General features: G+C 38.6%; 1 protein-coding gene across 4 annotated transcripts in view; it reads left to right on the top strand.

Moving 5' to 3' along the window:
* The window catches only part of ANAPC5 (anaphase promoting complex subunit 5), a 40098-nt gene extending 26748 nt beyond the window's left edge, over nucleotides 1-13350 (top strand). For 3 of the 4 annotated variants that reach the window (XM_082418057.1, XM_082418056.1, XM_082418059.1), the window contains 7 exons: nucleotides 50-185; nucleotides 3598-3672; nucleotides 6469-6590; nucleotides 7050-7157; nucleotides 7241-7388; nucleotides 12449-12611; nucleotides 13019-13350. In XM_082418057.1, the coding sequence (XP_082274183.1) occupies nucleotides 50-185; nucleotides 3598-3672; nucleotides 6469-6590; nucleotides 7050-7157; nucleotides 7241-7388; nucleotides 12449-12611; nucleotides 13019-13230 (964 nt within the window). In that variant the 3' untranslated portion in view covers nucleotides 13231-13350. Of the gene's footprint in view, nucleotides 1-49; nucleotides 186-3597; nucleotides 3673-6468; nucleotides 6591-7049; nucleotides 7158-7240; nucleotides 7389-7789; nucleotides 7864-12448; nucleotides 12612-13018 lie in introns of those variants that run through there. The other variant, XM_082418058.1, reaches the window with a different exon arrangement.
* The last annotated feature ends 372 nt before the right edge of the window (nucleotides 13351-13722 follow it).

Raw genomic sequence — 13722 nt, 5'->3', positions numbered from 1 at the left:
CAGCCTGTGTCTCTTGACTGACGGGGCTTCTCCTGTGTCTCCTCCCCAGCACCATGGCCCTGCAGCAAGCCCAGCTGTTGCTGAGCATGAACAGCCTAGAGTCGGTGAACGCAGGCGTGCAGCAGAACAACACGGAGTCATTTGCCGTGGCGCTGTGCCACCTCGCTGAGCTGCACGCAGAGCAGGTGGGCAGGTGGGCAGGTGGGCAGGTGGCCGGACCCTGTGCTTCTGGAGCGATGTAGGCCCCGCCATTTCTGTCCTCTAGTGCTTGAGAAAAGCACTGAACGGGTCTGGTTGGATGCAAGTAGTTGGAAGGGTGAAATCCCACCAGTAGAAATGGACTGGGTGTGGAGTCTGCAAGGTTTGTTGAACTTGATCTCTTTCGGCACCGGGGAAGAGAATAAGAGGTCAGCTGTTTCTATGTAACAAATGGAATAAAAAGGAGTCTTTGAAATTTAGGGTAGTAGAGCTGTGTATGTTTTTGGGAAAGGGAAGAACATAATAAGAGTACAGCTAAAATGACAGTAGCTAAGGTTTGCTGTACGTTTGTCCTGGGCCGGGCCCTGTGCTTAGCGATTTACACGTATCATCTTCCTGATTCCTTACAGTAGCCTCATAACGTCAGCTTTATCATCACCCCTATTTCACAGAAAAGAAACTGAGCTCCAGGGAGCTAAGTCCCATACCCACAGCCAGTAAATGTCAGTGCCAGATCTTCAACCCAAGTCTGATTGACTCCAAAGAAAGACAGTTGGAATAGGGCATAACCTTTACTTACAGCCCAAGTAATTTCACACGATTCTCTTTACAGCGGATTGATTAAAGGGTCTCTCATGATGCTCTAGGCTTTCTTTCCCCTTTGCTCAAAAGTATCTTCTTCCATGGGAAAAGGTCAGGGAAAGCTCTTATCTAAAGCCCTCTAACTAACTAACTGCTGCCTAGCTGTAAGCACATTTCCTTGATCATATTATTTTCTCCACCTCTGCGGTATGATCGTTAGGTTGCATCATAACACTCAATATTCCTTAATCTGCATCCTAGAGATCTTTGAGTGGTTTCCACCCCTTTCAGAAGTCTATAAATACTTCTCTCTACTAGACATACTTTAGCATTTTACAATCCTCTAAGTAGTTGTGTAAACAAAGGGCATGGATGGGCTCTGGCTGATGGCGTCTGCCTGCACCTCCATCAGCTGCTATCTTCCTGTATCTGGGAAGCAGCGCCCGAGCACTCTGACATTAAAACAGCAGACCAGCTGCTCTTGCTGTTTGCTTTCCTCCAGGAATGTTGCACATTAATCACTTTCTTGGTCTTCTGTCCCCCCTCGTAATGGTTCTGGGACCTCTTTAACGTCGATTCTTTTCCTCTGCTGGTGCCTTGGTTAAGTGGAGCATTTGTAATAAATGAGTCAGTGAACATTCAGTTAGGTATTTGGTATGAGCCTCACATTGACTTTTTTTCCCCAACAACTTTATTGAGATATAATTCACATGCCATACAATCCACCCATTTAAAGTGTCCCCTTGTGGCTTTTTCAAGTAGGATTCTCCCCACTGACCCCAAGCTTAAACAGTGGAATAACTTCCCTTTGGTTCTCTTTGAGTGAGGTAGGGTAGAAATTATTTCTTCATTTCCTGGAATGGAGAACCGCTTTACAAAAATCTGGTCTTGGCTCAATTCTTTAGCCTTAGCTTTCTCCGAGGTCAGTTGTTAATAGTTCTGTGATTTTTTCTGTGGGTAATACCATGCTCTTTGGATCTGTATTAATCTTTCCATCTCTGGGCTTATGTGAAAGACCTGCTGACTCCATTGTTGCCTGGCTCCAATGGATGTGCTAGGAGACCTCTGACTGTACAGCTAGAAGACAGTGGCCACTTTATTTCAGTTCAGTCTCTTTCCCCACCTCTTCTCAACCTGCCTTAGAAAGACTTTTCTAGTGTCAGAACATTGACCATGTAGATAAACCCACTGAGCTGATGACTGTCACGTTTTCAATTACACAGGTTAGACTTACACCTATGAAATTAAGCTTGGCCAACTGCGGAGAAGGCAGTTTTATCATGAGTTTCTATTTGCTCTTTTATTTCCTTTGTGTTGTGCTTCCAGTTGTGTCCTGAAACTGATCTCTAGATACACTGGATGCTGCACTTTGCTATGGTAGTGACTGGGGCTTGGGTGAACCTATAAAGAAGTTATGGGGTCTGAACTGCTGTTTGCGAGCTTCCTCCTGCAGCCCAGAGGAAGTGCTAAGAGATCCGGCCCCCTTTACTCTTTCTGCGTAACTCTGGTTCATCGTGTCACATTCCTCTCCCAGCCTCAGGAAATGGCAGGTCACAATAGGAATGTTTTGGGGGAGTAATGCCGTGTGCACTGTTCTCTCTACTTGGCCTGAAGGTTTGACAGCCATCTAGATCCACATGCCCAACTCCGTATGGTAGTCATGAAAATAAATGGCAAGATTGGCCAGTTAAAATCACAAGAATAAAAAGATTAATGAACTATTATTATAATTCAGTATACTTTCTACTTAATTCACTTCAAATAGAAGTTCACCTGTGGTCTAACTGAGCTTCTCTATAGACTGAAGATGTACTACCTGATCAAAGGATAGGGACAAATTGAAAAGCTTTTGGGGGCTTAATAATATAGACATTCTAGCAATATAAGAGTGTAAAAAAGACATGAACATGTATTCACAGAAAAAACATAAATGATTATAAAACATGGAAAAATTTCAATCTAGTCATTAAAGAAATTCAAATTAACACAGTGAAATAACCAGTTTCATCAAACAAAAAGGCAAAGAAGCTTAAATATCAGGGGAGGAGAAAGGTGTAGAATGCTGGTATAAGAGCACTTGGTACATTTCTGTATGGTAATTTAGTAATATACCTATCAAAAAGCTTAAAAGTGCCTACCATTTAGCCCAGCAATTTTACTTCTAACGTATTATCCTAAGGAAATAATTAGACAAGTATGCAAAGATGTATCCACCAAGATAATCATTCTAGCATTTTTAAAATGGAAAAAATCGGAAACAATCAAAATATCCCAAACAAGGAGATTATTTTGATTGGACTATAATTTATTTACCTAATAAAATACTGTGATGTATAGATTTGTATTTGTTGACACTGGAAAGATTCATTCATTCAAAAAATATTTATTGAGTACCTACCATGTGGTAAATAGGCAATTTACAAAAATGGTATGTATACCTATTTTTGGAATACTTATACGTTTTATATTCATGTGAATATGAGAAGTTCAGAAGGATATGTGCCGATAAATTACTGTGATTATCTTTGGTGGGATTAAAAGTAATTTGCCTTTTTCTCGTTGTTCACATGTATTTCGTAAGTACTTTTCCTAGAGTGAACATGTATTACAGGTGTAGTTAAAAAAATTTTTTTTTAATGTACAAGTGAAATACATTAGAGCCTAAAAAAAATGGCCCCTTGATACTTGACAGTCTCTGCCTAGGGTCATCAGGCTGCTGCACCAAGAACAGGTGAGTCATACCGATGTCCTGTGAGTGGGATAGCAGGCGTGGTGTCGGCACAGGTGTGCTAAACAAATCGTGGCTTCCTATTTTAGGGCTGTTTCGCTGCAGCTTCGGAAGTGTTAAAGCACTTGAAGGAGCGATTCCCACCTAACAGTCAGCATGCCCAGGTAACCTGCCTTTTGTGTGTCATCGATTTATTTATTTATTTATTTATTTATTTATTTATTTAATTTTTATTTATTTATTTATTTATTTTTGGCTGTGTTGGGTCTTCGTTTCTGTGCGAGGGCTTTCTCCAGTTGCGGCGAGCAGGGGCCACTCTTCATCGCGGTGCGCGGGCCTCTCACTGTCGCGGCCTCTCTTGTTGCGGAGCACAGGCTCCAGACGCGCAGGCTCAGCAGTTGTGGCTCACGGGCCCAGTTGCTCCGCGGCATGTGGGATCTTCCCAGACGAGGGCTCGAACCCATATCCCCTGCATTGGCAGGCGGATTCTCAACCACTGTGCCACCAGGGAAGCCCCGATTTATTTTTGAAAATACCATTTTTACTGTATTATTGTCAAAATAGGGTATTTTAGAGTCTCCCCTCAGCCTCTTCGTGTCTTGGTTCCTTGAGGTCTACACAGGAGACTCTGTAAAATGCGTTCCAGAAGGCTGAGGAATAAACTCTGAGAAAAGATTAAAAGTAGTGTGCTTTTTTCACTCCTGTCTTCATGGTTTTAAATTAGTATTCCTTATATCTCTAACTGTATGGGAATAGGCAAAGAAGTCGTCAGTGTCCTTTGACAGATCAAGAATTAGGTCTCCGTTTTGTTACTCTGTTTTCTCCTACTTGGCAGCTCTAACCTTTTCCTCCCAGAATTGAATAACCTTTTGGGAAGATGTTGTATGCAGAGGGAATGAACTTTATAAAGCAGTCCTAGGCACTCTGTTCCTTGTTGCACCAATTTCCATCTCTGATGGGGCCAAGAAAACTATTACGAGGGGCCTCTTTCTCTTCCTCCCGTTATCAAGTTTAATATTATCTAAATTAGGGAATTTGAAATCATAAGAGACCATGGCCTGGGAATCTCCTACTGTTGGTCCCTGAGCCAAGGTTGGGGGGGGGACTTCCGTTCACATGGGTTGCTGGCCCCACCTCATTAGATATGGTGTGAATGCCCATCTGCTTATGAGCTGTGCTGGGATCTCACTGCTGCTGGCTGTGATCTGAACTCAGAGTACCCAGATGGAAAGGTGGTAAGCAAACAAAATAGAAGCTAGCACCCAAGGATGCTGTGGGGAAAAAGAATTAAGCGTGGTTCTGTGGTAGTGCTAATGTGATGGAGCGGTTTCGGTTACAGTTCTAGGCCTTTTTTAAGAAGGTGCACAGTAAAAAAAAAAAAAAGACACAATTTAACTCACATTCTAGAAAAAGCATGTATGGCTGATAAAGAGATGAAAAGATGCTCAGCCTGACTATTGATCAAGGGAAATACAAATGAAAAAATAATGAGGTATTTCATACCCATCAGACTGGCCAAAAGTGAAATATCTGACACCACCAATTGTTGGTGAGCGTGTGGAGCGATGAGTCATGTCATACACCGCCGGTGGGGAGTGTGAACTGGTGTGACCCATTCGAAGAGCAAATGGGCACTGTGTAAAGGAGAAGGTGCATATGTCCTACAGCCCAGCTCTTCCACGGCTTGCTGTGTACCCAAAATAACTGTTGCACAAGGGGTGATGTAGGGGAGTGTTTGCTGCAGCATTGTTCAGAAGAGTGAGAAATTGGAAGTACCTAAATACGCATCTACACGAGACTAGATAAGTTGTTGCATATTCATACAATTGAAAACTATTCATCAGTGAAAAGGAATGAACTAGAACTACTTGTATTAACATGTGTAAGCCTCCCCAAAATAATGTTGAGCTTAAAAGCAAGTTGTCAAAGGATGCATACAGTATGATACTATTTATTTATACAAAGTTTAAAAACATGTAAGATCATACTATATATTGTTTTTTTTTCATACTATATATTGTTTAAGGATAAGTAAATATTTTGTAAAAGTATAAAAACATGATTGGGGGGACTTCCCTGGTGGTCCAGTGGTTAAGACTTCTTGCTTTCAATGCAAGGGGTGTGGGTTCAATCCCTGGTCGGGGAACTAAGATCCCACATGCTGTGCAGTAAATAAATGAATGAATGAATGAATGAATAATCAATCATCACAGATCACTCTTTAAAAAAAATTCTTTAAAAAAAAAATGATTGGGAATGATAAACAACAAATCAAATGCTTCCTTTGAAAACAGAAAGAGGAGAATGGAATTTGCAAAGTACCTCAATAATGTGCAATAGTATCCAAAGCAAGTAAAGCAAAATGTTGTGATTTGACAAAGTTGATGGTTGCTATACATGTTTTGTTATTTTATTCTTAGTGCTTTTTCACAGACTTGAAATATTTTTAAAAAAATTTTTAAATCTAAAAAAAAAAGTGTGTGAATTGTAAGGATATTTGTTAAGCAAGCGAAAATACTTTTATATTTCTGTTGAATAATGAGGTGAACATCTGCCATTCTGTTCTTTTCTTTTCTTTTTTTTTTTTTTTTGGCTGCATTGGGTCTTTGTTGCTGCGCGCAGGCTTTCTCTAGTTGCGGGGAGTGGGGACTACTCTTCGTTGTGGTGCGCGGGCTTCTGCTTGTGGTGGGTGGCTTCTCTTGTTGCGGAGCACGGGATCTAGGTGCGCGGGCTTCAGTAGTTGTGGCTCGCGGGCTCTAGAGCACAGGCTCAGTAGTTGTGGTGCATGGGCTTAGTTGCTCTGTGGCATGTGAGATCTTCCCGGACCAGGGCTCGACCCCATGTCCCCTGCATTGGCAGGCGGATTCGTAACCACTGAGCCACCAGGGAAGCCTCTGCCATTCTGTTCTTGTGTTCTTGTGTTTTTCTTTCTGTTCTAATTGTGGTTTTTTTCTTACTAGTTATGGATGCTGTGTGATCAAAAAATACAGTTTGACAGAGCAATGAATGATGGCAAATATCATTTGGCTGATTCAATTGTTACAGGAATCACAGCTCTTAATAGCATAGAGGGTGTGTACAGGTAAGAAATTTTGAAAACTCCAACCCCAGAATGAAGTAGTTCTCAAATGGCTTTATTCTTATTTGTTTTGTGTGTGACTTAATTGATTAGCTTACGAAAAAAACCTTTTTTTTCTATTTATTACCTATTTATTACAGACCATTAGAAAATACAAATAAACAAAATGGAGAAAGTAAGTATCACCCAGAGATAATCACTAACATGCTGTCTATAATTCCAGACTTTTTTCTTGTGTGCATGTATGTGTGTGTGTGTACACACATGTGCTCACACACACACATACACACAATTTTTTTTTCTCTTTTAAGAAAAATTATATCAGACACAGTTATTCCCCTTGGGAGGTTACAGTTACAGTCTAATTGAGGAAATAGAGATTCTAAACCTGAAAGTGACTCTACTTATAACCCTTGCAAAACATCAACATAACCATTTGTGTTTATTTTGTTTCTGTGTCAGAAAAGCAATTGTACTACAAGCTCAGAACCAAATGTCAGAGGCACACAAGCTTTTACAAAAATTGTTGATTCATTGTCAGAAAATCAGGAATACAGAAATGGTGATCAGGTAAGGGAGGGCTTTTGTGCATCTCACCTAGGTGGTACTTTGTACTGGTTATTCTCATCCCATGTCTTCCTCTTTGTGGGCAGTGTCCTGCTGTCTGTGGCAGAGCTATACTGGCGATCTTCCTCCCCTACCATCGCGCTGCCTGTGCTCCTGCAGGCTCTGGCTCTCTCCAAGGAGTACCGGTTGCAGCATTTGGCCTCTGAAACAGTGCTGAACTTGGCTTTTGCCCAGGTAAGCTGATCTCTGTTTTTATAGCACATATTTGTGCTCAAGAACTGGTGAGTCTGTTACTACTCTTTGGTTTTGAAAAGGGTAATAATGAGCTTTTCCTTCTTAATATTGAAATCTGGGAAGGTAGTCTTATTGTGCAAGCCTTCCATGGAAGTCTGGAGTTGTGAACTTGGTGACAAGCTGACACCTCCCAGTGGTGCTGGCTTTACCGAGCTGTGTATTTACTAGGGAGGATGTGCCTCTTCGTTGAGGACACTTGCATCATATTAATGACTTAGCTGGCCCAGAGCTGGGCTTGATTTAACAAGAGAATGAATAAGGAAATGAGGAAGTCATGTGTTCATTGAAAGGTTTTGGAAGTTAAATTGTATTTTATGTTTGTCTTCCGTCTCCCCCTGTAGAATGTAAAGACCCTGAGAGAAGGGACTGTTTTTTCCCTGCTATATCCTGTGGTACCTAATAGGATCCACATATAGTAGGTTTTTAATAAATATTTATCGAATGAATGAATTTTGAACTTACTGGAGGAATTTACTAACTAAAGCAGAGGTTCCCCAAGCCATGCATCAGCATTATTGGCGAGATTTTAAAAATATCTGCATATCTGGCCTTGCCTCAAACCTACAGAGTCAGAATCTCTACGGGAGGAGCCTAGGAGTCTATTTTCCTTACCAGCTTCCCCAGTGATTTTTTTTTCTTAATTAAGATAAAATTCACGTAACATAAAATTTACCATTTAAAAGTATACAGTTCAGTGGTTTTTAGAATATTTACATTATTTTGCAAACATCACCACTGTCTAATTCCAGAATATTTTCATCACACCAAATAGAAACCCCAGACCCATTTTTTTTAAAGCAGTCACTTCCCATTTCCTCTTCCCTCCAGCCCCTGGCAACCACTAATCTATTTTCTGTCTCTATGGGTTTGCCTATTCTGGATATTTCATATAAATGGGATCATACAGTATGCAGCCTTTGTGTCTGGCTTCTTCACTTAGCATAATGTTTTCAGGATTCATTCATGTTGTGGCATGTGTCAGTCAGTTCTAGATTCCTTCTAATGGAATACTGTTCCATCGGATGGATACACTACATTTTGTTTATCCGTTCATAAGCTGATGGACATTTGGGTTGTTTCCACCTTTTGACTATTACAAATAGCTCTTAACATTGATGTACAAGTTTTTTTCTGGATATATGTTTTCATTTCTCTTGGGTATACTTAACAGTGGGATTGCTGGGTCATATAATTCTTTGTTTAACTTTTTGTGGAACCACCAAACTGTTTTCCACTGTGGCTATACCATCTCATATTCTCACCAGCAATGTATGAAAGTTCTACTTTCTCTATATCTTTGCCAGCACTTGTTATTTTCCATTTTATTAGTGTGAAGTTATATCTCATTGTGGTTTTGATTTGCATTTCCCTAATAAGTAATAATATTGAGCATCTTTTCATGTGAGTACTGGCCATTTGTGTCTGTTCCTGGAGAAATGTCCAAGTCCTTTACCCGTTTTTAAATTGGGTTGTCTTTTTAGTGTTCAGTTGTAAGAGTTTTTATATATTCTGGTTGCTAGATGCTTATCAGATATATGATTTGCAAATATTTTGTCCCATTCTCTGGGTTGTCTTTTCACTTTCTTGATAGTGTCCTTTGATGCATGAAAGTTTTTTATTTTGATGAAGTCAAGTTTACCTTTTTTTAATCTTATTGTTTGTGCTTTTGGTATCCTACTTAAGAAACCAATGCCTAATCCAAGATCATGAAGATTTACACTTATGTTTCCTTCTAAGTTTTAGCCCTTACATTTAGGTCTTTGATCCATTTTGAGTTAATTTTTGTATATGGTGTGAAGTAGGAGTCCAACTTTACTCTTTCCCATATGGATATTCAGTTGTCCTAGCATCATTTATTGAAAAGACTATTCTTTTCCCATTGAATGGTCTTGGCTCCCTTGTTGAAAATCAGTTGATCATGGATGTATAGGTTTATTTCTGGACTCTCAGTTCTATTCCATTGATCTATATATCTGTCCTTATGCTAGTACCACACTATTTTGATTACTGTAGCTTTGTAGTAAGTTTGAAATCAGGAAGTAAGAGTCCTCCAACTTTGTTCGTCTTTTTCAAGCTTGTTTTACCTATCAGTGTTCTCTTGCAATTCCATATGAATTTTAGAATCAGCTTGTCCTTTTCAGCAGACATGGTATTTGGAATTTTGATAGGGATTACGTTGAATCTGTAGACCAATTTGGAGAATATTGCCATCTTAACATTATTATTACTAACATTATTCCAATCCATTAACACAGGATGTCTTTTATTTAGGTCTTCTTTAATTTCTTTCAACCATGTGTTCTAGATTTCAGTGTACAGTTCCTGCAGTTTTTTAGTTAAATTTATTCCTAAGTAGTTTATTATTTTTGATGCTATTGTAAATAGAATCTTAAAAATTGATTTCATTTTTTGGATTGTTCATCGCTAATGTATATTGATCTATGTCCTGCATCTTTGCTGAACTTATTACCTGTTAGAGGTTTTTGAGGATTCTTTAGAGTTTTCTGTATATAAGTTCATGTCATCTGCAAATAGAGTTTTACTTCTTCCATTCCAATTTGAATGCCCTTTATTTCTGTTTCTTGCCTAACTACCCTGTGCAGAATTTCCAGTACAGTGTTGAATAGAAGTGACAAGAGTTAACATCCTTGTTTTTGCTCCTTTTCTTAGGGGGAAGTTTTTTAGTCTTTCATCGTTAAATATGGTGTTAGCTGTGGGTTTTTCATAGATGCATCATTATTACTTCGAGGAAGTTCCCTTCTACTCATAGTTTATTGAGAGTTGTTAGTATGACAGGATGTTGAATTTTTGTCAAAGGCTTTTTCTTTATCAATTGAGATGATCATATGGGTTTTTTCCTTCATTCTGTTAATATGGTATATTACATTGATTGATTTTTGTATGTTGAAGTACTGTTGCATTCCTGGGATAAATCCTACTTGGTTATAGTCTACAATCCTTTTAATATGCTGCTGGGTTTGGTTTGCCAGTATTTGTTGGGAATTTTTGCATCTATATTCATAAGGGATATTGGTCTCTAGTTTTCTTGTGATATTCTTTGCTTTGGTATTAGGATAATAATGTGGTCTCACAGAGTGAGTTAGGAAATTTTATTAACTATTCTCTTCTATTTTTGGAAGGATCTGAGAGGAATTGGTGCTAATTCTTGTTTAAATGTTTGGTAGAATTCACTAGTGAAGCCATTTGGTCCTGGGCTTTTCTGTATTGGAAGTGTTTTTGGTTACTGATTCATTCTCTTTACTTGGTCTATTCAAATTTGCTGTTTCTTCTTGAATCAGTCTTGATAATTTGTGTCTTCCTAGAAATTTGTTCACTCATCTAATTTGTTGGCATACAGTTGTTTACAGTATTCTCAGGTAATCCTCTTTATTTCTGTAAGGTTGATAGTTAAGTCCCCACCTTGACTCCTGACTTTTGTCATTTGAGTCTTTCTTTTTTTTCTCTTGGTCAGTCTAACAGTTTGTTAATTTTCTTGACCTTTTCAAAGAACTACCTTTTAGTTTCAATGACTTGTTTGTCTATTCTCTATTTTGCTTATCTTTACTCTAACCTTTATTATTTCCTTACCTCTGTTAGCTTTGGGTTTAGTTTGCTCTTCTTTTTCTAGTTTCTTAAAGTGGAAGTTTAGTTTATTGATTTGAGAGTCTTTTATTTTTTAATGTTTGCTTTTACAGCTATAAATTTTCTCCTGAGCACTGTATCCTATAGGTTTTCACTGCCTCCCCTAAATTTTGGTATGTTGTATTTTTGTTCATCTCAAAGTATTTTCTAATTTCCCTTGTGATTTCTTCTTTGACGCTTTGATTATTTATGAGTGTGTTGTTTAATTTCCACATATTTGTGAATTTTTCAGATTCCCTTCTATTACTGATTTCTAATTTCACTTCACGTGGTCAGAGAAGATATTTTGTATGATTTCAACCTTTTAAAATATGAGTGTTATTTTGTGGCATAACATATGGTCTATCCTGGGAGATGTTCCATGTACATTTGAGAAGAATATGTATTCTGCTGTTGTTGGGCTAGTTGGTTTATAGTCTTGCTCAAGTCTTCTATTTCCTTGCTGATCTTCTGTTTAGTTTTCTATCCATTATTGAAAATAGAGTATTGAACTCTGAAACTATTATTGTTGAACTATTTCTCCCTTCAGTTCTGTCAGTTTTTGCTTCATATATTTTGGGGTTCTGTTGTTTGGTGTATATATGTTTATATTTGTTGTATCTTCTTGATGAATTGGCCCTTTATCAGTATATAATGTCCTTCTTTGTCTCTTGTTACAGTTTTTGACTTAAAGTCTATTTTGTCTGATATTAGTATAATCAGTCCAGCTCTCTTTTGGTTACTGTTTGCATGGAATATCTTTTTTACTATCCTTTTACTTTCAGCCTATTTATGTCTTTTAATCTAAAGTGAGCCTCTTATAGATAACATATAGTTGTATCATGTTTGTAAAAATCTGTTCTGCCAATCTCTTCCTTTTAATTGAAGAGTTTAAGCCATTTACATTTAATTTAATTATGGATTTGAAAGGATTTACTTCTATTTTGCTATATTTTTCTATATGTCTTACATCTTTTCTTGTTCCTCCATTACTGTTTATTTTCTGTTAAATGGATGTTTCTAGTGTACCCTTGTTTATTTTACTATATATTTTTGAATTTTTTAAAAGTGGTTCCTTTTCTCCTAGTGATTCTTATACAGCTAGTTCAACCTTTTTGAATCATCAATGTAAAAGATTTTTGTAAAGACAGAAACCTTTCTATAATGTAAATAACTACTCCCTCCTTTATCTATTGTAGTCTGAAATCGATTGTCATACATTATGTTTTCTAAGAGTGTGGTGCACATTAAAGATAGTACATGTCAGGGAGAAAGTAAGCCAGACATTGCCATTCAGAAGAGAAGAGCCAGAAATGAAGCCCTTCCTGTAGTGGGCAGTGGGTGTGGGTGTGTATAGCGTCATGATGTTTCTTTTTCAGCTCATCCTTGGAATCCCAGAACAGGCCTTAAGTCTTCTCCACATGGCCATTGAGCCCATCTTGGCTGACGGGGCTGTCCTGGACAAAGGCCGTGCCATGTTCTTGGTGGCCAAGTGCCAAGTGGCTTCAGCAGCTTCCTATGAGCCACTGAAGAAAGCAGAAGGTAGGAAACCATACAGAGATTGTTAGGTAATACTATCAGATAACTTGTAAAATTTAGGACCCAGAAGAAGAGAAGACATTAAATTTGGGACAGTATTTAAGTTTTGAGTGTTCACAAATATATGTTATAATTTCATGCAGCATTTAAAGTGCTTTCACTTGCATACCTGCATGAAGGTTGAGGGCAAGTGAATTGTTATTTTAACCCTACAGAACTAGGTGTGAGGCTGGAAATCAATACTAAAGACTTAGTGGTGTTTTTTTGTTTGTTTGCTTGTTTCTTCTCAAAGAGTAGAATGTAAAAGTTTCTGGTACATGTTAAATCAATAAAAATAGATAGTAAGCTTTGAAAACTATATGTGAAGCATTGAGTTAAATATGCGTGGTATTTCCCCCATTTTCCATCAGTTCTTGAGGCCGCCATTGAGAACCTCAATGAAGCCAAGAACTATTTTGCAAAGGTCGACTGCAAAGAGCAGATCAGAGACGTCGTTTACTTCCAGGCCAGACTGTACCACACCCTGGGGAAGACCCAGGAGAGGAACCGGTGTGCGATGCTCTTCCGGCAGCTGCATCAGGACCTGCCCTTTCATGGGGTGCCCTTGATAAATCTTCTCTAGTGAGAACATCCCCACTGGACCACTGTGCAGAGTAGATGATTTTGGACTTGTTCATACTCCCTCCCTCCATATAAATGATGTATTTGATATCTGTCTTATCAATAAACTGCATTCTGATTAGTCTTATTTTGTGGCTAAAATACACATATTTGTTTTTTGTTTTCCCTTTTCTTTCTTTTGACAGCAAAGGATACCGACTTTTTGTTAATAAGTGGCTGGTTTATTAATAACTTAGTGTAAGTGTTAAAGATTATGTTCTCTCTGGGCAAAGTTGCCAATATCTTATTAGCAGTTGCGCACACTCTCCACCAGTGTGTAAATTCATTTTGCACCTATGCTCAGACAAGAGCTCTTTCAGGTATTGGTAGATCTCTCGAGGGGGTTGGTGCAGGTTTTTCAGAGGCTTGGATTTTCCTTCGGAAGCTCCCCTGTTTTGTTCTGCTGGACTGGTGCTTGGGGTGGGTCTGTGTGTACTTGCAGGCACATGTCAGT

The sequence above is a fragment of the Balaenoptera physalus genome, assembly GCF_965194825.1.
Source record: "Balaenoptera physalus genome assembly, chromosome: 12".
Taxonomy (NCBI): domain Eukaryota; kingdom Metazoa; phylum Chordata; class Mammalia; order Artiodactyla; family Balaenopteridae; genus Balaenoptera; species Balaenoptera physalus.
The sequence above is the reverse complement of the archived record's forward strand: the minus strand, read 5'-3'. Positions and strand labels throughout refer to the sequence as shown.